General features: G+C 42.0%; 1 protein-coding gene across 1 annotated transcript in view; it reads right to left on the bottom strand.

Annotated features, from left to right (window-relative positions):
- WASHC1 (WASH complex subunit 1) overlaps positions 1–21,743 on the bottom strand; it is a 60,819-nt gene that overhangs the window by 23,171 nt on the left and 15,905 nt on the right. Inside the window, exons 2-3 of the mRNA XM_087722948.1 lie at positions 19,063–19,214; positions 609–720 (exon numbers count right to left, since the gene is read on the bottom strand). Of these exons, the coding sequence (XP_087579074.1) occupies positions 609–720; positions 19,063–19,211 (261 nt within the window). The 5' untranslated portion in view covers positions 19,212–19,214. The remainder of the gene's footprint in view (positions 1–608; positions 721–19,062; positions 19,215–21,743) is intronic.

Here is a 21,743-nt window from a genome sequence, read left to right as displayed (position 1 = left end):
TACGGCACCTGCGCGACACTCCGCCGAGCAGCTGGAGCGTCGCAGGCGGTAAGTACGCATGCGTGTACTGTGTGTGTGCTGCGCACGTGTATGTGGTGGACACCCGGCCCCGTCGCACTGTACCGGTTGCAACAGAATCCGGAACCCGCCACTGAACTGGGGGAAACTATGATGCTAGCTAGAGTCGTGGGATTCAGTTCCAAGTTCTGGCTCATGTTACTACCAGTTTGTTAACTATACCGAGCAAGCCAGTCTCTGGCTTAACATACCAGAAATTTTCATTCTGGATGCTTATAAGAATGCTTTAAAAAATGCTGCTGAAAGACAAAGAGGCTCTGGAATATAATAAAACAATGGAAATAAACAGGCTTACTACCTGATCCCCAAACTAGATCATGGCTGTTACAGAAGGCAACCGATTAGAGCACCTTCTTTCCTTAATCATTAAGATACTGGTTATTACTGCAATCACTTTGCATTTTGCATTAAAAAAAAAAACACTATGCAATTGTGAACTGTGTGTCTGCTCTTACTGGCAGCTTGGCCTTTAATCACAGGTTAATGGAAGCAGCATCATTTAAAAGAACCATTGCAATTGGTATCCAAACCTTGATAGCCTTCTTGCTGCCCTTTATCTTCTCAATTTTGGCTTGGGCAAGGGTGACCCGCTCATTGATTGCTCTCAGCTGTGCCCGGCTGGTTTCCACTTGTTGGGAGATCCTAAGAATCAATCAGTCAGTCAGTCAGTCAATCAGTTTGCAGCAGCATTTAACAAATGGGCAATGAGAAAGCCTGCACTGGTTGGCATATAGATTAAGTAAAACAATGTCTTTCCAATTAAATAGCTATCATTTAAACACCATCAATTCCCTCCTTTCCCCTAATAAGACCAACCAAGACATCATACCAGTGTTTTGGTTGCTGCCAAAAAGCTCTGGGTGCAATTTAAGGAGAAGAGAATCACTGGAGAAGAACCCAATGCTGGGAAAGATTGAGGGCAAAAGAAGAAGGGGACGACAGAGAATGAGGTGGCTGGATGGACTGAAGTAGTAGGCGTGAGCTTAAATGGACTCCAGAGGATGGTAGAGGACAGGAAGGCCTGGAGCACTGGAGCCTGCCCGGAGCACCAGCTACCGTTCCGGTATGGTGCTCCGGAGGGCCCACCTGCCTGCCCGCGCTCCTTACCTGTCCTTTAAAGCCTTTGGTGCTTCCATGCACGGCACATACAGCGCCTGCACGACACTCCGCCAAACAGCTGGAGCGTCGCGGAGGCTCGCGGGGGCGTTGCTGGAAGGTAAGACACATGCGTGTGCTGTGCGTGTTCATGTGGAGGACGCCAGGCCCCGTTGCAACCATACCGGTTGCAATGGGATCCGGAACCCACCACTGGCCTGGAGAAACGTTGTCCATGGGGCCGTGATATGTTGCACCTGACTTCACAACTAACAATGATTTAAAGTGTTGGTTTTATTCAGTGTACCAACATTGAAACCTTGAGGCAGTTTCCTTGCTGATCCAATCTCTTGTGTATGTTATGTTTTTAAATTTTAATTAGTTTTAATTTTTCAAAACTTTAATGAGATATTTCTCCTAGGTAAGGTAAGGAAAGCTGTAACTCGGTCTTCCCTATGTACTCATCTCAAGAGAAATTGCAGCAAGTTTCCAGTCCTCAGGAAGTAGGGGTATCAGTCCTACACAGTGGAAAGCCTTGTCCATTTATTTTCCTTTTATCACATGATTAAAACCATTATGTTCTAGTGAGTTTTCAACTGGATCTGGGTACCACTGAAAGGTTTTGGGGCTGTTGGGTGATTATTGTTTGCTCCAACCCTGGAAGTTTTTAAGGAGAGACTGGATAACTATTTGTCTGAAATGACACAGGGTTTCCTGCCCGGGGAGGGGGTTGAACTAGAAGACCTCCCAAGGTCCCTTCCAACTCTGTTATTCTGTTTTTACTGTTATTCTATTATAAAATACTTCAGGTCTTAAAAAGTATGGCAGTATAGAAACATCTGTATAAAACAATAGACAAATAAAATATGAGGTGATATACTAGGTATGATTGGCAAGTAGCTAATACAGACATGACTGGCCAAGGAAAGTCTTTCAAAAAGTAAATTATTATTATATCCAGAACAGAGAGCCAGTTTGATGTAGGGGTTAAGGCACTGTGGCAGAAATCAGAAGACTATATTTTACTTCCATTTTAGGTACAAAGCCAACTGGGTGAACTTGGGCCAGTCATTCTCTCCCAGCTCTAGGAAGGAGGTAATAGCAAACCGTGACCCGACAAATGCACGCTCGACTAAAGCCCGCCGACAAAACCGCGAGTTCTAAACCGCGACGTCATCAACGCGCCGACAACAGCGCACCGACTGAAGCGCGATTTAAGTTAAGGTAAGGGTTAGGTTTAGGGTTAGGTTTAGGGTTAGGTTTAGAGCGTGCTTCTGTCGGTGCGCTGTTGTCGGCGTGCTTCAGCGCTCATTCGTTGGCGTGGTTTAGAACTCGTGGTTTTGTCATCGTGGTTTAGTCGGGCGCGCTTTTGTCGGTCGCCCTTTTGTCGGTGAACCATGGCAAACCGCTTCCAAAATCTTGCCAAGAAATCTGTAGGGATACATTCAGGCAGTTGTCAGAAGTCAACTTTGAATCAAAGGCACAATCAGTCAATCAATCACCCAGAATAGTCATCACACACATGAAATGTCTCCCAAAAGAAACCATAAAAGCACTCATTTACATATCTGAGAAGGTGTGTATGTAATACTAGCCGATAACCCGGTGTTGCCCAGGTATTTATTTATAGGGGGGAAATGTTTGGACCTCCCTGCGACCTGCGACCAATTAGATCGCATAGATTAGGCCTCCTCCGAGTACCATCTGCCAGTCAGTGCTGACTGGCAACCACACGGAGGAGAGCCTTTTCAGTAGTAGCTCCGACCCTTTGGAACGATCTCCCCGTGGAGATTCGTACCCTCACCACCGTCCAGACCTTCCGCATAGCCCTTAAGACCTGGCTAGCCTGCCAGGCCTGGGGATAAAGATAATCTGCCCCCACCCGAATGATGAATGAATGTTGCTTCTATTTTTATCTTTATGTACTATTTTGTGTCTATTGTTTGTACCCCCCCTCCCCCATTTTATGTAAGCCGCCCTGAGTCCCCTCAGGGAAAAGGGCGGCCTATAAATGTTAATAAACATAAACATAATAAACATAAACATCATAAACATAAACATAAACATAAACAAAGGTAATTTCTTTTTTTATTGAAAATTTTTAATAAATTTTACAAATATTTCCCCTTCCCCTTCCCTCCCTCCACCCCAACCCTGCCACCCCTCCAACCCTCCCTCCCCCCAACTTCCCAGAGCAAAATACAGGGTATAAACATTTAACAATCATACACGAACATAAGCTAACTAACTATAATGTCTTACCTCCCTCTTGTACTTTAACTGAGTCCCCTTGGGGAAAAGGGCGGCATATAAATGTAATAAAATCAAATCAAAATCAATTAACTCCCCTTTTATTAAGCTAAATTTGGATAAATTATAACATTCATTGTTCATTCATAAACTAATTGAAGTTCCTTAGCCCAATGTTTATTTTGAATATAGTCACTCCATCTTCTGCATTCCAACTTGTATTTCTTATCTGAATAATCTTTCCAATATGCTGAAATTTTAGCCATCTCTAAGTTTACTATTTTTAACGTCCATTCTTGAATAATAAGCAATTCTTCCTTCTTCCAGCAATCTTGTTGCCATTATTAAATTCAGAATCAAATTAGTCTCTATAACTGTACAGTCTGTAATTATATCTAGCAAAAACAACTGAGGAGTGAACTTTATCCTCTTTTTAAGAATATTTTAAATAATCCACCATATTTTTATCCAAAATGCTTTAGCTTTTTTACAAATCCACCATACATGATAATACATAGCATCAAGGACCAAAGGTAATTTCTAATGTTGGAGCCCTCTTGTGGAGTACTGTGAAGCCATTACCATGGCAACTCCACTGTGTTGTACAGTAGAAGCCATTTTAAGGCACAGCAGGCTGTATCTTAACAGAACACCCCCCAAGGGGCTTCAGGGGTGTCTTACACCCACCCACCCCCTAGTATTTGTTTCCAGAGAGTAAGTCATCTGTGTACCAAGTTTGGTTGAAATTGCTCGAGATGTTCCAGAGTTATGCTGGAACACACACACACAGACACACAGACACACACACACTCAATAAATACCTGTAAATAATTTAACATCCTCTTTTTAACAGGAAAAAAATTCCTTGTTAAGCTAGCTAGAACGTATGACACCATCTTCTCTCCAAATAAAATCCAGCCTAAAGTGCTAGCCTTACAAATGAAAACACGGCAAGTTTCCCTAAGTTATTAAAGTTGGAAGTTGGAAACAAAGAACTGTTATAATCCTTCACACTAAGCCAGTGAAAAAGTGATTGATATCTGCAGGAGACAGATTAATATCCTCCCCTTCCCCAATTTTGCAAAATAAATATATCGAGATTAAAGGACAGAAACAATGTGCCAGTGAAGGGGAACACCAATCATATTCACTGACACAGCCAGTTCTCTGTTGTAGAAAACCAGCATTTAGATCAGGCTGTCCTGATTCATTATTTTTCAAACTTCAAGGATTCTAGGCTGAACGTGGAAAAAGAAACTGCTGTTACAACCTGGAGAGTAATTTACAGGATTGTCAGTACTTTTATTTATTTATTAATCCAATTTACATGGTTGCCCATCAATCACGCTGAACTAAATATAAAGAAGGGATTCCTAAAGAATTCAAATAAAACTACGTCAAGGCCTCAGCAATACCACTTAGCCATGCCAGAGGCCCATACTAACATCCTGATCCAGTCCTTGGGGGAAGAGCCAGATCTTCATAGCCTTCGAAAGGGCCAACAGAATAGGGGCTCCATATATTTTGGGGGAGAGACTGATATATAGGGCAAGTGCCATGAAAGAGAAGACTCACTTCCTAGGGCCTACCAAGTGACATTGTTTTACTGGCAAAACCTGGAACATGTCCTCTCTGCCAGATCTGGTAGGATGGGTGGAAGCCACGGGGAAAGATGATCCCTCAAGTAACCTGGGGCCCTGTCCTGTGGTCTTTAAAGTGACAAACTTCGAATTCTGCTGGGAGACAGTGGAACTTGTGTGGTTGTGTTATGGATGTACCACATGATACCTCATACTGCAACACACCATTACATTCTGGACCAGCTGAAGCTTCTGAAAGCTCTTCAAGGGTAGTTCCAGTATTTTGAATGAATTTTTTTATCTCCTTTTTATTTTTGGTCAACTCAAAGTAGTACTTGTTCTGATCTAGGCTTCACAAGATCATGAAGCAGACTTCTCGTCCCGGTAAGCATGTCTCACATGGAATTAAGTCTCTAGATTCAATATCACTCGGACTTGGAATGGTCCTCTTCTCTCATGTTTCTGTTGTGTATGCAGAGAAATTACTGTTCTTTAGTTAATTGTGCAAAGAGGCCACATGGATGGGATAACATGCTGAAAACAGCTGGTGCCCAGGGAATTCATAGCACAAAAATGAAAAAGGCAGTGAAATTCTGCTTGTTTTCATGACGTTTGGATTCATAGGGAAGCAGGCAGTTGGAAGGGGATCAGAATCATGCTTTTTAATGGCCACGGTGGCCCAGTGGTTAGAATGCAGTGTTGCAGGCTAACTCTGCTCTTACTGCCAGGAGTTCGATTCCTTCGATCCTCACTAGCTCAAGGTTGACTCAGCCTCCCAATCCTCCCAAGGTGGGTTAAATGAGGACCCAGATTGTTAGGGGAAATATGCTGACTCTGTAAAACTGCTTAGAGAGGGTTTTAAAGCACTTTGAAGCGGTATATAAGTGCTATTGCTATTAATAATGGCCTTCAGAAAAGCTGTTAAAACCTGGCTATTCCGGCAGGCCTGGGGCTGTTGACCTCATTGTTGAGGTCCAGTCCTGATCATAACGAATGTATGTGTGTTGATTTTAACCTGTTTTTATTTTCATTTTTTTATTACTTTTTTTTCCTTCGTTGTAAGCCGCCCGGAGTCCTCCGGGATTGGGCGGCCTATAAATCGTAGAAATAAATAAATAAATAAACAAACAAACAAACAAACAAACAAACAAACAAATAAAGCCAGGTAGTCCTCAATTCATGATCCGTTGCTTAGTGATCATTATAAGGTTATACTGCACCTCTCAAAAATTGCTGATGACCCATTTTTGAAAATTCCTACATTGCTCCACCCCGCAGTCACATGACCACATTTTGGGCACTTGGTAACTGTCACCCACTTATGGCTGTTTGCAGAGTCCTGGGAGCCAAATGACCATGTTTTATGATGGTGTTTATTTCTGGTTTCGGGCCAAAAAAATGGCACACAGTGAACAATGGGTTCATTTACAAACACTTCTGTTTGCTTTATGACCGTTGCTGAAAAGACCACAAAATCAGGTCAAATAACCTGATGACCCCTTTATGACTATCACAACTTGTGACCATGGCCACGATGAGTTGGCCATGGCGAAATGGCCGTGATAAGCTGGCCTCAGCAAGTTGTTCTAGACCCCAGGGAAAGGGCCAGGAATATCACTCTCCTTTCCCCTCAAAGATAAAGCAATCCTATAAACCACAGTCCCAAAGATAAAGCAAACCTGTAAACCACAAGCCTAAACTCTTATTATGAAAAAAAATAGATGCTTTCTGTTTATAGCTGCTTAGGGGAGCAGTTAAAAGTCTGCTATCAGTCCCACCTTCATCTCAAAAGTTTGAACAGCAGCAAATTGCAGCATGTGCTTTTGCCCCACAGGCAAAATAAGTTCAAGCAATCTGTCAGAAGGGGTAGAACTTCCACCTCCCACTGTTGGCCTTCCACTATTTTCATTTTCAGATTTAAAAACAGCTTCTTCACCTCCTCTTTGAAGTCTGAGTAAGTGCAATCACAAAGTTGACGGTTAAAAATCCCGTGAGAAAACATAATCAAGGTTCCTTCTTTCCTTCCATTAAGCAATGGGTTATTATACTAATTAATGTTTATCACATTTTGATTACTCCTTGAGCCTGATTTCCAGGTGCTGAATTGCTAGTAGACAGTCCCACTTTGGGAAGTGCAAAATTGCCTAGCGGGGGGGGGGGGGGGGGGGGAAGTAAAGATCAAAGCTATCAGGTTCTACGTGGGTGGGCCTATGCACAGAACAGAATCTCTTGGGCACAGACCTCATGGAGCCTGTACCACATGTTTTTGTCCTATAAAATTTCTTCATAAGGAGGAGCTGCTTTGCAAGCAGCACTTTGTATCTTGAAGCTAACCAGGAAAGTAGTCAGGGAATGGTGCCCTTCAATCGAACGCAATATCCCTTCCGTAGGATAGTGTCTCTCAGGCTTGTCTGTTTGAAGATTCCTGGATGCCAATGCATGATGGTTGGGGAATTCTGGGAATTAAAGCCCGTGCATCTTCCAAGTTGCCACGGCTGAGAAATACTATGCCACGGAATGGAAGTTTCATTCAGTTCTAAGGACATCTTTCCCTGACCACTTTCCTAATCACCTTCGAAATACAAGTTGTCAGAGTTTGTTGCAGAAAAATCAAATCCAGAAAGCACACAGAGATAATGGATTGAGCTGGATTGCAAAACTTCTTTATATACGTAAGAATAGATGAATAAATGTAAAATACCAACAGGTGGTTCTTCCAAGTAAACCCGAGGCAGAAGAGTTACAGGCGAACACAAGCAGTTAGCTTCATTTCAGCAGACAAGCCCAGACAGATTGCTAGTTTTCTTCTCAGAGCAGCAGACTGCTTTCTTCTTAAGTTTCTGTTTCAATTCTCTGCACAGACTCAGATCTGTTTAAGCTCCCATTGTCTGACTTAGTTGCTATGCCTATTCATTGGCTGACCTTGTTCCCATGTCTCTCCCAGTCATGAATATTTTAACACAAGTGCTGCTTGCAAAACAGCTCCTTCTTCTAAAGAAATATCAAAAGGCCAAAGCTACTTAAAATGAATTCTTTTTATGATCTGCCCCATCAAAATCCTCTTTCAGTTTCTGAGGGCAGCATAGAGGGATTCCCTCATAACATTGGCTGTCCTTGAATATATTTAAGGGTTCAAGGGATTTGCCTGAAAGAAGCAGGGCCATAGCTTGCTAGTATATTCCCCCCCCCCATCTCATTTACTTAACAGACATAGTAATGAGCAAGTTCAGCTAAGCTTTACCAGAACAGTCAAACAGTTTTAGTTCCCCAGCTAATGTTTTGCATTCTTTGGTGAATAATTCTCCCCCTCTCGTTCCAAAGTGTGGGCGACAATCGTTTCTTTTCTAAGGCACTCTAACATTTAGCTCAAAGCTATTCTAAACATGAATCACTTATTAGAATATGCATTTAAGATATGTGGGTATCAAGTGCGCCTGCACCAGTCAATGTTGCTAAATAGTAGAACTATTTCCATCTGAATTAAGACAGGAGAACCTATGAGCAATTTTCCATTTCTCTCAATTGCTATTCTGGCAGTTGGCCTGGATATCATCGGTGACCCTCTGATAGGGAAATCTTGATCTTCTTATCTACTGTCTGTCTTCTGGCATCTAACATGCCATTTGCTTTGGTTACTGATTGGTCTTAAAGTGCTTGTCCTCTTCACAGAGTTTTTTCCCCAACTCCCCCCCACTTTTAGGATCAAATGAACCACCAGAAGAACCAAAACCCACCTAATCCACTAGGGCCCTGTGGTGAATCTATAGCATGCGTGCCACAGATGGAACGCAGAGCCCTCTCCACTACGGATCCAAGTGCGCCTCCTGCCATCCAGCTGGTTTTCGGGTTTCTGCCGCGCATGTGGGGGGTGGAGCATGCGGGGGATGCACGCGTGCATGAGCGGGGGATGTTTGCATTGCATTTTGGCGTTAGTACCCCCATCGTGGGCCTTGAAACCCTCCTGCACTAACCTGGAAGCCAAAATTGCACGGGGGGGGGCACATGTGTGGGGGCGGGGCGCATGTGCGGGGGTTGCTCACATTGCATTTTGGGGTTGCGTGTGCATGCACGCACACTCTTTAGACACCAAAAAGGTTAGCCATCACTGCACTAGGGGATCACCAGCCACTCTTTCTCAATTAGCAGTCCCTTTTCAACAAAACTCTTTTCAATAAAACTTTATAAGTCTTCATTAGCCAATTTAACTTGATATGTCTATTTTAATGAAAAGAAGGACTAGGAGAGACATGATAGCAGTATTCCAATATCTCAGGGGCTGCCACAGAGAAGACGGAGTCAAACTATTCTCCAAAGCACCTGAGGGTAGAACAAGAAGCAATGGGTGGAAACTAATCAAGGAGAGAAGCAACTTAGAACTGAGGAGAAATTTCCTGGCAGTTAAAACAATTAATCAGTGGAACAACTTGCCTCCAAAAGTTGTGAACGCCCCAACACTGGAAGTTTTTAAGAAGAGATTGCATAACCATTTGTCATGAAATTGGTGCCTCAGTTCCTAAGACCATCAAAAATATGTGTTTTCCAATGGTCTTAGGTGACCCCTGTGAAAGGGTCGTTCGACCCCCCCAAAGGGGTCCCGACCCACAGGCTGAGAACCATTGGACTAGAAGAACTCCAAAGTCCCTTCCACCTCTGTTATTCTATTTCTATTTCTAACTGATTTGCTGTCATTTAATCTTCAAACTTCTGGTCTCCAGGCTTGTCCCAAAGGTGCTTTTTCCAAAAGGCAACAGGGCTTTCTTGGTTTTTCCTTTGAAAATGTTTTGCTTCTGATCCATTATAACCCCTGGTGGGGTTTCCAAACCCCACCAGTCAGTGAGAACTAAAGAAGCTTCTTGGAAGAACCACCTTTGGGACAACCGTAACTTGGATGATTGAGCAACTCCACAGACATCTCTCCAGTCTTCCATTTCCCAGAATCCTCTCTGTTTTGATTTTATCTCAAATGCCGGTGTGGGATTTGATACCGGCACACTTGCAGCTCCTCCCGCCCCTTTTCCCACGAAAGCTTTCCTAAACGAACCAAGCTAATCCCTACTCTCAGCTCTTTATCTGGAAGAGAATACAAGCTGCATTGGGAGCCTACACAGGATACCACAATGAGCCCTTTCGGATGTTAAGGTGGAGGGCAGACCTGTCACCGAGTCTTTCCATACGACTCAGGGCTTCATTCTGACATTTTTAAGTAACGCAGAACATAGCTGACAGGCTAGTTATCATTCGGAGCCGCAGATGCTACAATGAAAGCCCATTAATACTTCCAAGCTCCTTTAAAAGCTGTCTGTCAATCATGTTTCAATTCTGAGAAATACAGAATACATATTAAAATTGGCTTGCAAGTAACTGGGAGGACTTCCGAGGAAAATGACTGATGGGGATGATTAAGGTGAGGCAACTCATAGCACCACCAAGACAGCCATCAGCAGACTATGACCGGATTAATGATTTTCTGAGTTCAGCAGCTGGTATTTATAAAAAAGAGAGAGAGAGAGAGAATACTAAACATAAGAGCTGATATAAACCATCCAGTTGAATGATCCAATGCTGTCCAATTATGAGCCAGTTAACTGAAGACTATTTGTAATATATTCCAAGAATGTCACTGAGTAGGTGTTTGCAATTTTCTTCAGCATGGCACCCATAAGCAGCTAGCCTCAGTCGTGGGCAATTCTAGTAACACAGTTAAGTTAGAAAATGTTATGCCATCTGAGACTGCACAGCCCTTTCCACATGAAAATCTCTGTGCCAAAAATAATACTTCTAAGAAGTAGCTAAGATCATGATAAGAGCCCGAGTTGATCTGGGAGAGAAACTGAAGATGTTTCTCACTGCTGTTAGCAATTCAGCTCATAACCTTGAGTGTCACTTCTGTATTGATGCAACCAGTGCGGCAAAACAAGGAAAGATCCCATCTGACTGTTTGACGAATTAAAGCCCATAAAATTGACTTGGAAATATCAAGCAGGTGGTTATATAAATGCACAAAATCTATCATTCCGGGGGGGGGGGGGGGGGGGAGGGAAATGATCTCACGCTGCTATAGATCTAATGTGAAAGGTGCGCACCCAGTATCTCAATATAGCATTTCAGGAACAATGTGATTTAAGAAGCCCCACAAACGTTTACTCATCTTTTATTATAAGCACCTTTAGTTGCATGTGATGATTGTAACACTACGGTTGAATTAAGGGAACTTTAATTTTTCACATATATCTGCACTTGTATGGAAAAAGTTAACAGAACAATTAGATTGTCATTACAAGTCCAAGAGAGCTTGTGGTGTGCAGTCCCCAAATGCTTTAAGGTAAAGGTTTCTCTCGCACATAAGTGCTAGTTGTTCCCAACTCTAGGGGGTGGTACTCATCTCCGTTTCAAAGCCGAAGAGCCAGCGCTGTCCAAAGACGTCTCCGTGATCATGTAGCCTGCATGACTAAATGCCGAAGGCGCACAGAACGCTGTTACCTTCCCACCAAAGGTGGTTCCTATTTTTCCTACTTGCATCTTTATATGCTTTTGAACTGCTAGGTTGGCAGAAGCTGGGAGAAGTAACGGGAGCTCACTCCGTTACGCGGCACTAGGTATTCGAACCGCCGAACTGCCGACCTTTCTGATCGACAAGCTCAGCGTCTTAGCCACTGAGCCACCGCATCCCAAATGCTTTCAGTGTAATCAAATTGCAATTTTTGAAGTGACAGAAGGGGGAAAAAGGTTAACTACACGACTGGAAAGTAATTCTATTCAATTTTAATTAGAAGTAAATGAAATTAATTTTAACTGTTAACGAGATCCTGCCCATGGTTCTTTGGAATGCAGTCCTGCCATAGACATATGCAAATGTTGACATTCTGCAATTATAACTGCTGGAATGCTAGAGTCCTCTTTGTTTATCCTTCCCTAAGCTTGCTTTGTCCTCCTGTGCAAATGTTTGCAACCAGTCTTTTCTTCCATGAAGTCTACAGCCCTTCTAGATAACAGGTAGTCCTCAATATACAACACTTCCTTTAGTGACCAATGTTACAATGGCACTGAAAAAAGTGACTTATAATCTTTTTCTCCCACACTTACAACTGTTGCAGCATTCCCATGGTCACATGATCAAAATTCAGAGGCTTGGCAACTGACTTGCATTTATGACGGTTGCATTGTCCTACCTAGGGTGAAGCGATTCCCTTTTGCAACCTTCTGACATGCAAAGTCAATGGGGAAGCCAGATTCATTTAACAACCGTGTTACCAACTTTAACAACTGCAGTGAGTCACTTAACAAATGTGGCAAGGAAGGTCATAAAATGGGGCAAAACTTGCTTTAAAACTGTCTCGCTTAGCAACAGAAATTTAGGGCCCAATTGTGGTCGTAGGTTGAGGACTAACTGTACTGCAATGTTCTTTTTTCTTGATTTATCTCCCTCTAATCCTCCAGATTTTTATTTTGCCATTTGACGTCCTTTATGCCTGCTGATCTGCCTACGTGTTTTGCTTTCTGCATTTTAACTAGCTTCCTTATTCTTTTCACATTCCCACTTTTTTTAATTCATTCTAAAACTTAAAAGGACATAATACTTGTCTGCATGGCACTCTATAATTTAACATTTAAAAAAGCCTGAATGCAGGCAAGGGAACTTTCTTGTTTTGTTTTGGAGGTTTTGTTATCTGAAACCAACCACTGGAGTTTGCAAACCTTGCTTTATGGCTTAGAATATTGGGTAAACCCAGATAATGATAGTTTATTAAAGGTAAAGGTTCCTACACACATGCATGCTAGTCGTTTCCGGGTCTAGGGGGCAGTGCTCATCTCAATTTCAAAGCCGAAGAGCCAGCGCTATCCAAAGACGTCTCCGTGGTCATGTGGCTGTCATGACTAAACACCGAAGGTGCACAGAACGCTGTTACCTTCCCACCAAAGGTGCTTCCTATTTTTCTACTTGCATTTTTACATGCTTTCGAACTGCTAGGTTGGCAGAAGCTGGGAAAAGTAACGGAAGTTCACTCCGTTACGCAGCACTAGGGATTCAAACCGCTGAACTGCCGACCTTCTGATCGACAAGCTCAGCATCTTAGCCACTGAGCCACCGTGTTTATTAGGAACACATAAACCATAGTTTAGCATAATATTTTGGGTTTTGTTGACATATTCTTAAAACTGAACGGTTTTCATATTTTACAAACCAGCCAGGAGAAAGCAGAGCCAACCCATTTCTTTTGAGGCACAGATTTTATTTACCCCAAAGTACTGAGTTTTTCTTTTTAAAAAAAAATTAATTAGCTAACAAAAGACTTTTCACCAGCACTACTCTTCTCAAGACTTTCTAATTTCAAGCAAAGCTAATTAACTAAAGTAAATTTAGTCCAAGAAAGAGAAGACTGCAGAGAGAGGTTGTAATCTACCAGCCAAGTGTAAAGAGCAGATCTTTCTCTCTCCACTTTATTGCTAGCAGTTCTCAGCAATAGATATTTCAAGCCAGGGAGTGTGATATCTCAAGACAGCTCACACACCACTAAATCTCTGACTGAAATCATGCTTGTAAAGCGAAGTGACTTCTCTGAATCTCTTCCTTCAGGGCTGAATGAATGGCAAAATAATAAATACTAAGCCATACCAACAGAGCGTAAGATTGACTATGGTGGGGAAGCCCGGTTGCTGCTGCAATATAAATAGGCAAAGAATCTTGAATTTATTTTTTATTTTTTAAAAACTGCCATAGTAGCCTGCAAGTGGAACTTTTTTGAAGGACGTGACAGGTGACAAATGTACCAAGAGGCTGGTAGTCTGCCATACAATGAAAGATTGACTTCTGGTGAAAGTTACCACCTCTTGTAATTTTCTTCCTTCTATTTTTTCCCCTTCCTTCTTAACAGCAGTTTCAATCGAATCAGATGTTCATATGTTTTGGTCTCCAGGCCTTTAATCACCTTTGTACTTTTTCCAAAGTCTCAACACCTTTTTTGTAATGTGGTGATCAAAAATGCATGCAGTATTCCAGATGTGGCCTCACTAAGGCTACACCTTACCTATTTACTATCTATGTATATATTTTATTACTTCCTTGCATCTAAAGAATATTTAGGTGGTAATACTAAATTTTGTTAATTTTTAAAATGTTAAAAGACTTTTTGCCTGTTTTGCATAGGCAAGAAAGACTCCATGATATCACAGATTACATCAAATGAAACTGATGACAACAGAATGATGACAGACCAAAGAAGTGTTGTCTGTTATTTCATTTTAAGTTAATGAAAATCAAATAAACTACATATAGCAAATAGGATCACTTACCATATGTTTAGTCATTTCCTACAAGAAAAGTTGCAACTGGCAAAAATTTTGGACAAGTCTGGAGGCCACATGGAAGGGTTTTAGAGACAACGTAGGACTCTGTCATCTCAGAAACTCAACCCACCACATTTTTTTCCTGAGGTTCCCAATACCCTTTCTGTTGTCCATTTTCATTAATTAGTTTACAATTAAAATGAATGCCCAACTAAAATGAAATATTGTTTTTGCGGTTGGGGTCAAAAGTACTTTGTTTATCACATCAGTGGGGGAAGCATCATTGACTGACATATTCTGTATAAGGTAAAGTTACCCACGCACATATCTGCTAGTTGTTCCTGACTCTAGGGGGCAGTGCTCATTTCTGTTTTAAAGCTGAAGGGCCAGTGCTGTCCAAAGACGTCTTTGTGGTCATGTGGCCGGCATGACTAAATGCCAAAAATGCATGGAACGCTGTTACCTTCCCATCAAAGGTGGTCCCTATTTTTCTACTTGCATTTTTTATATGTTTTTGAACTGCTAGGTTGGCAGAAGCTGGGACAAGTAATGGGCGCTCACTCCGTTATGCGGCACTAGGGATTTGAACCGCTGAGTTGCCGATCTTTCTGATCGACAAGCTCAGCGTCTTAGCCACTGAGCCACCGTGATCCTCCCTCCCAAAAAGGAGCATATATCCTCCCTCCCAAAAAGGAGCATATATCCTCCCTCCCAAAAAGGAGGATAAATTTAAGTTCTCAATGTTGAAGAACTCTGTCCTAAACAAGATGTGGAATCAGAATGGATTAAAGGACCAAGGAAAAAAAGAGGCCAAAACACAAGATAAGCAATGCAAAGCAAGGTTCTAAAAATAATTTACAATTGGAAATGTATGTTTGTACTAATGTCCTAGAAATAATTGAGATTGAGTCCTCCACATACTAGAGGGTGTGGGGGGGGGGTAGGAATCTCAGCAGATGAAAAGGGAAGAGCCTATAGGGAACACTGTTGTCTATGAGTCACGTTGGTGCCCACAGGTACCATGTTGGAGATCTGGGACAGAGAAATTTTGTTTTTAAAATGAAAGCCGAAAGCCTTGGGATTGCACTCACAGGAACAAGCTTCTACATTAAGGAAATTTTAGAACACAGGGGGGAAAAACCCCTTTCTTGCTTCAACATTTGTTCCAAAGAGCTGTTGTGTCAGTTTGATATTAGGCCCAAGTTCTTTTGGCATATTTAGCGCACATGTTGCACCACAGGCACTCCTGATCCATGATCTCAGGAAGCAAATTCTCACTCCAAGAGCTCAAACGGAATGTTTTCCTCTGATAAGCTGAAGCTTTTTTTTAACAAAAAAAAAAAAAAAGTGAGATCTAGACACCTTATCTCAAGAAAACAGGAAGAAGAGGTCATTCTCTGCTAAATGGCAAATCCCTCACCTTGAAAATTTCCCCCTGTGATTGGTACAGAACACCCAAGGTTGCAAAACTTTTAAAACAGAGGCCTGCATAATTACCAAATCATTATTAATTATATCACAGAGCTCCAAGGCAAGGCAAAGGAAACAAAAGACCTGATGGAAGTCTCTTCTGCTATTGGAAAGAATTAATAATTACAGTCATAAGTGTACTCAAGAGTGAGAGCAGAACCAAGCTGGTGTTCCAAGATTTGATTGTGATGGGCTTGTTAAGAGAAGTACAAGAATGGAAGATTGCTAAAATGCCAAGAAATTAAAACACTCCAACCTGGTTATCTTTATATGGATAAAGTATATGAAAAATTTTACGGAAGTTAATAGCCTGTTGGAGAAACCAGATCATGTCTAACAGCTTATAGCTATTGATAAAAGAGTTTTGCAACCTTCTTAGAGGTTTCTGAAGAATGGTGACCCACGTGATGCCCTCTGGATTGCAACAACTGTTAGAATTATTAACATTTGGGAGGATATTATTTAATAAGACTTCTATTTTTATTGCACAGACTAGAACAGGATTTACAATTTGTGCTTACGTTTACTTCTGGGTCACAAAATGAATTGCTGTTTGCCCCTAGGAGGCATTAACCAGAAGGGTGATCTTATCTGTATCCTGGAATACCATAGTCATTATTTCCTGTGATTTTTAACATTTTGCATTTTGGTGTTTTAGAAGTCAACTTGCCCAAGAAGGGAGAACATTCTAAAAGTCCATTCACTCTCTCCTAAACGTTATACAAACATATCTATATGGTTTATTTACATCTGACATTAAGCCCACTGAGTGTTTTTAAGGAGAAAATAAAGGGGGGAAATATTTTTTTTAAAATGTAAAGGCCACCTAGAAAACTAAGTTTTATAATTCTGTTGTGCTAAAGGTCACATGCCATTTCAACCGTATATGAGTTGGTGTTTAAATGGGCTTCCACTATAGTAAGAGGATTAAAAATAGTGGATGTAACAATCTTACCAAATACCACTCCAAGGGACAGCAAAACCAAAACAACAGAACCAACGCAGGAAGGGTTCGTGCTCATGCCAGCAACCCAAGGTCTTAATGGCTTTCTGAAACCTTAGCAGAATTATTCCACAGAAAAGCGGGCAATGAAAGAGACGAGCCACTCGATTGGCCCCTGATAATAACACTCCTCAGAGGTGCCCTCCTATTATCAGATTATGATTCTGGCCATAGGCAGTTCTGTAGAAACCTAGGTCAGGAAGGACTTTAAAGGTGACAACCTAACTCTTGAAGTTACTAAGTAAGTCTAGTCCAGCTTTTGTACCAACACAGTTTTGCTGATGAAATGAGAAGGTATTTAATCAGTAAGCCCACCATATTGTGGGCTAGATGCAGCTTCCTAAGGGGTTTTCAAAGGGGAGCTCAGGGGTGGGTTTCAACCGCTTCGCGGCGGTCCCTGCGAACCGGTTGGTCGGCGAACCCGGAAGTAAGTAACTTCCGGGAACGGCGACTGGCCCAGCCGCCCGCGCTCCTTACCCGGTTTTGACGAGTTCTGCGCTTCCACGCATGCGCAGGACGCATACAGCGCCTGCACGATCCTCCAGGAGCAGCTGGAGCATCGCACAGACGCTAGTACGCATGCGTGCACTGCGCGCGTGTACGAGGACACCGCCGGCCCCGTTCCAACCGAACCGGTTGGAACGGGGCGAGAAACCCACCCCTGGGGGAGCTGCATGTATTGCAACAGTCCATCTAAGAGGTGGCCATAGCATGACAGACTTGAAGAAAGAGCTTCTTGAATACAAAATATAACACAGTCAAAACACAAGATGGAGCTGTGCGAAGGTTCCCACTACCGTATTTGCCAGCTGCTCCTTGAACAGTAGCTGTAAATCCACGGGATTCCCAGATTACAAACCAGTTCGGCATGAATATCCAAGATGGAATATTACTTGTTTCCTATCACTTCTGAACCTACTGCCTTTCCATCATGCTGTGACTGAACCTAAATCTGTTCCAGATTCTAATAGTACCTTGACTTTGTTCAACCTGAGGTCAAGCTGAGTACTGACATACTATTGACATGTGATTCCATACTCCCCCAATTGTGATGGAATGTAGTAAGGAGCTGGATTCCCAAGAGCAGGGGGAGCATTCCAGAAGAGGCAACTCCATCCTGATGTTATGTTTGAAAGAAAGATCTTTCCCTAATAGCTCAGAGTATATTGTAGATGCAGACAGGAAACTGCTTGGTCTGGCAGGATTTTGTCTAAAGGTATGAAAACAATAAATAACTCAGCCTGAAAGAATCACCAGGTGTCGTTCTTGGTTTTGGGCCTGGCACCAATGGTTTCATGTGGATATTAAGTAGAAAAAAGAATCAAAACCTGTGGCATCGCAAAGGATCCTTCAGAACAATCTGATAGGAGGTTTCAGTCATTAACATTAAACGGAACAGGAGTTTGAAGATTCTTTTTTCTAATCTATACTGATCCATAAAGAAACGAAGTATACATCTGGGGTCTCACAGACCAACAGGAAAAATTATTGGTCCTAGATTGGAAGAAAGCTACCTTTTGGTAACTGAGGCAACTGCCCTTTTGAAAAATAATTACATCTGTGACCCTGCAGAAGTCGGAGAGATGAAATAACTTCTCATGAGTAAATATATTTGGAAGAATTGGGGGAGTTATTAATTTTTATTTATATAAATCCCATTGGAAGATTGGTTCCTGAAGTTCCTCTCAATTAGTTTCAGTAGACAATTTCAGCAACAATGGGGAGGAAGAAATAATACTTTGCTCATAGTTTGAAAGCCACACATACTTTTAATCTCTGCTTATTCAACCTTGGCTCTAAGTTCAAAAGCCCTGAATGCTGTACTTCAATCTTTCTTTGGGTTCCTAGCTTCCTAGTCATGCTGGCTGCCCCTTTCTGAATATTTTTAGCCTCTCTGTACCCCCAAGTGGTTTGCATGCAGCTGTAGACACAATATGACAATAAGCCACCCAGTAACTGCGGGTGCAACAGTAATATATCACAGCCCCAATTTAATGGTTAAACTGTCCATAATACTAACAAAGCATATATCAAATCTAAATTACATCCCTCTTTCCAAAGTCAGCTATATTTGGAAAACTGCACTCTTACCAACAACACCCATGAGAATTCCTTCAAGATTCTCATAGTTAAGACAAATGAGAACTCACAAAGCTACTTTCAAAGCACTTATTCACTACTGGAGATAGAATAAAACCAGACCAACTGACTATGCAGTTTTTTGCATGTTCTGAACCATTATTAAAACCTACGGATATGTCAGTTTTCACCTTCTGAGGTTCTAATATAAGCGACCCTTACCTGTTGAAGATGTCACCTGAGATTTTTTGCAGATTTTGAAGGGTGTCCGCTATCTGATGAATAGCTTCTTCCCTGCGGAGGTCAGGCTGGATGAGGGGAACAGAGTATGTCTGACCTTCCAGGAAATACTTTTGGGTCATAGTGGACATCTCCTGCAAAGAAACCAAAACTCCATTGGATTCCAGGAACTCACATTTCTTTCATTTTTAAATTAGAAGGGAACTCAAGATTGTTCTACCAGGTATTTTGCAGCAAGAAAAATCTCTAAAACAGGTATCTCTAGAACAAAGACAGTGTGTGCTTCTCCAGATGATGGGTCCCTGGTGCTCTCTGAGCTGGATTGTTTTCTTGCAGATATTACCCATTACCCAAACTAGGTAATATTATCAGTGGTAGCATTGGAATAGCACTGGATATGTTATCCAGTTTGGGTAATGAAACTTCTGCAAGAAAACAATCCAGCTTAGAGAGCATCAGGGACCCCTCATTTCAAATCTGAGCTATAAATATACTCCTTTGTTGGCTTCTCCAGATATTGAGCCATTCCCATTAATCTCATATTAATCTGAAGGATGCACACTGGACATCTGGGTTAGTTCCTTATTGTCCACTAGCAATTTATCCTATTATTGGTAATGACTTCCCATATTAACCTCAAAGACTGGAAGATCTATTTTTGCTTTTTGTTGCACTTAAAAATCTGATTTGTCCATGTGATTTTCTTTATTCTTTGTTGCATCAAATAAAATATAACATTGTTGGCACTACGTCAGAATCACACAATACTTGTTCTGTTAGTTGAAATTATTCTGGCAGGCAAAGTCAGTGGGGAAGCCAGATTCACTTAACAACAACTGTGTTACTAATTTAATAACTGCAGTGATTCACTTAGCAACATTGGCAAGGGAGGTCATAAAGTGGAACAAAACTCACTTAACCAATGTGTCACTTGGAAATAGAAATTTTGAGCTCATTTGTGGTCACAGGTCGAGGACTACCTGCATTGTATCCCATCTCAAGCAAAATGTTTTCAAGGAAAAAGAACCCAAGAAAGTCCAGTTGCCTTCTGAAAAGCACCTTTGAGACAACCATGATCTGAATGATTGAGCACACACACACACACACACACACACACACACACACACACACACACATGCACACACATTTTCCACTGACAACATCATTATGCATTGGGCTTGGGAACAGAAATCAGACTAACTTGCAAAAGAGCAGAATAATCTATGATTTAGCAGATCTCCATGGTAAGCATCTGCCAGTCTCGAAGGAAGGAAGGAAGGAAGGAAGGAAGGAAGGAAGGAAGGAAGGAAGGAAGGAAGGAAGGAAGGCAGGAAGAAGGCAGGCAGGCAGGCAGGCAAGTTGTATTTATTTTGTGTAAGAGAGGCAGCAGCAGATACTCAGGTATGTCAGATGAAGAAGAGAGAGATAAAATCTATTTTTATCTTCCTTTAATTAAACTATGTTCAGTGGTGTTATTAAGCAGTAATCAAAAATGCAGATGATATTGATTTGATTGGCACACGGCACACTGCACTGAATAGTAAAAACCAGTGCCCCTATAAATAGGGCTAATCATCATCTTGATGGGAGAAAAGGAAGTGAGGAAAAAAAGCAGCACAACTCGAGGTGTAATTAGACCCTCCAGCAACCTGCACTTCATGGCTGTTCTCATTACTTGGCACTTGTCTAAACGCAGCTCCTCAATGGTGATGAGTCGAGAGACCAGAGAAAAATCTTAAGCACACCAATCGACTTAATCCAAAGAGCCGTTGGTCACATTTCACAGTCAAAATGCATTGCTCGAGGACAAGGGAGGCCAGGTGGAGTTCAGTCTCCCACGAAATCAGAAATGAGAAAATGCCCCAACAGAGCTTCTACCTCCAGCTGGGTATTCTTTGGCCAGTCTTAAAGTAAGATAATTAAATTGGGCAGCCAATTTTGCAAGATGGTATTTATCTTTAAAAGGAAATGATCTGTCCTGCTCCAACCTATTTCTCATGAATCAATCAATGAACAAGCAGAAGAATGAACTTTTTGAACCAACGCATACTATCTCCACTCACAAGTGAAAGAGCAGTATCAAAACCTGTGAACCAATTAGTACTGAACCAGATCCTCACCTAGCTTGATCTTTTTCTCCCAGGTGCACATGTCCACATGATGGCAGCACACATAGTTACACTACATGAAGAAGGCTGCATGCTGATCATGGGGGTTAGGGCAGCCTTGTTGTTGTTGTTGTTAGTTGTGAAGTCGTGTCTGACCCATCACAACCCCATGGATAACATTCCTCCAGGCCTTCCTGCCCTCTACCATCCTCTGGAGTCCATTTAAGCTCATGCCGACTGCTTCGGTGATTCCATCCAGCCACCTCATTCTCGGTTGTCCCTTTCTTCTTTTGCCCTCAATCTTTCCCAGCATTAGGCTCTTCTCCAGGGAGCCCTTCTTCCTTCTCATCAGGTGGCCAAAGTACTTGAATTTCATCTTCAGGGTCTGGCCTTCTAAAAAGCACTCAGGGTTGATCTCCTCTAAGACCGACCGCTTTGATCGCCTTGCAGTCCAAGGGACTCGCAGGAATCTTCTCCAGCACCATAGTTCAAAGGCCTCAATTCTTTGGTGCTCAGCCTTTCTTATGGTCCAACTTTCACAGCCATACATTGCAA

Source organism: Thamnophis sirtalis, unplaced genomic scaffold (assembly GCF_051295495.1).
Source record: "Thamnophis sirtalis isolate CommonGarterSnake01/CBP01778 unplaced genomic scaffold, rThaSir2_p1.2 scaffold_9, whole genome shotgun sequence".
NCBI classification, from domain to species: domain Eukaryota; kingdom Metazoa; phylum Chordata; class Lepidosauria; order Squamata; family Natricidae; genus Thamnophis; species Thamnophis sirtalis.
The sequence above is the reverse complement of the archived record's forward strand: the minus strand, read 5'-3'. Positions and strand labels throughout refer to the sequence as shown.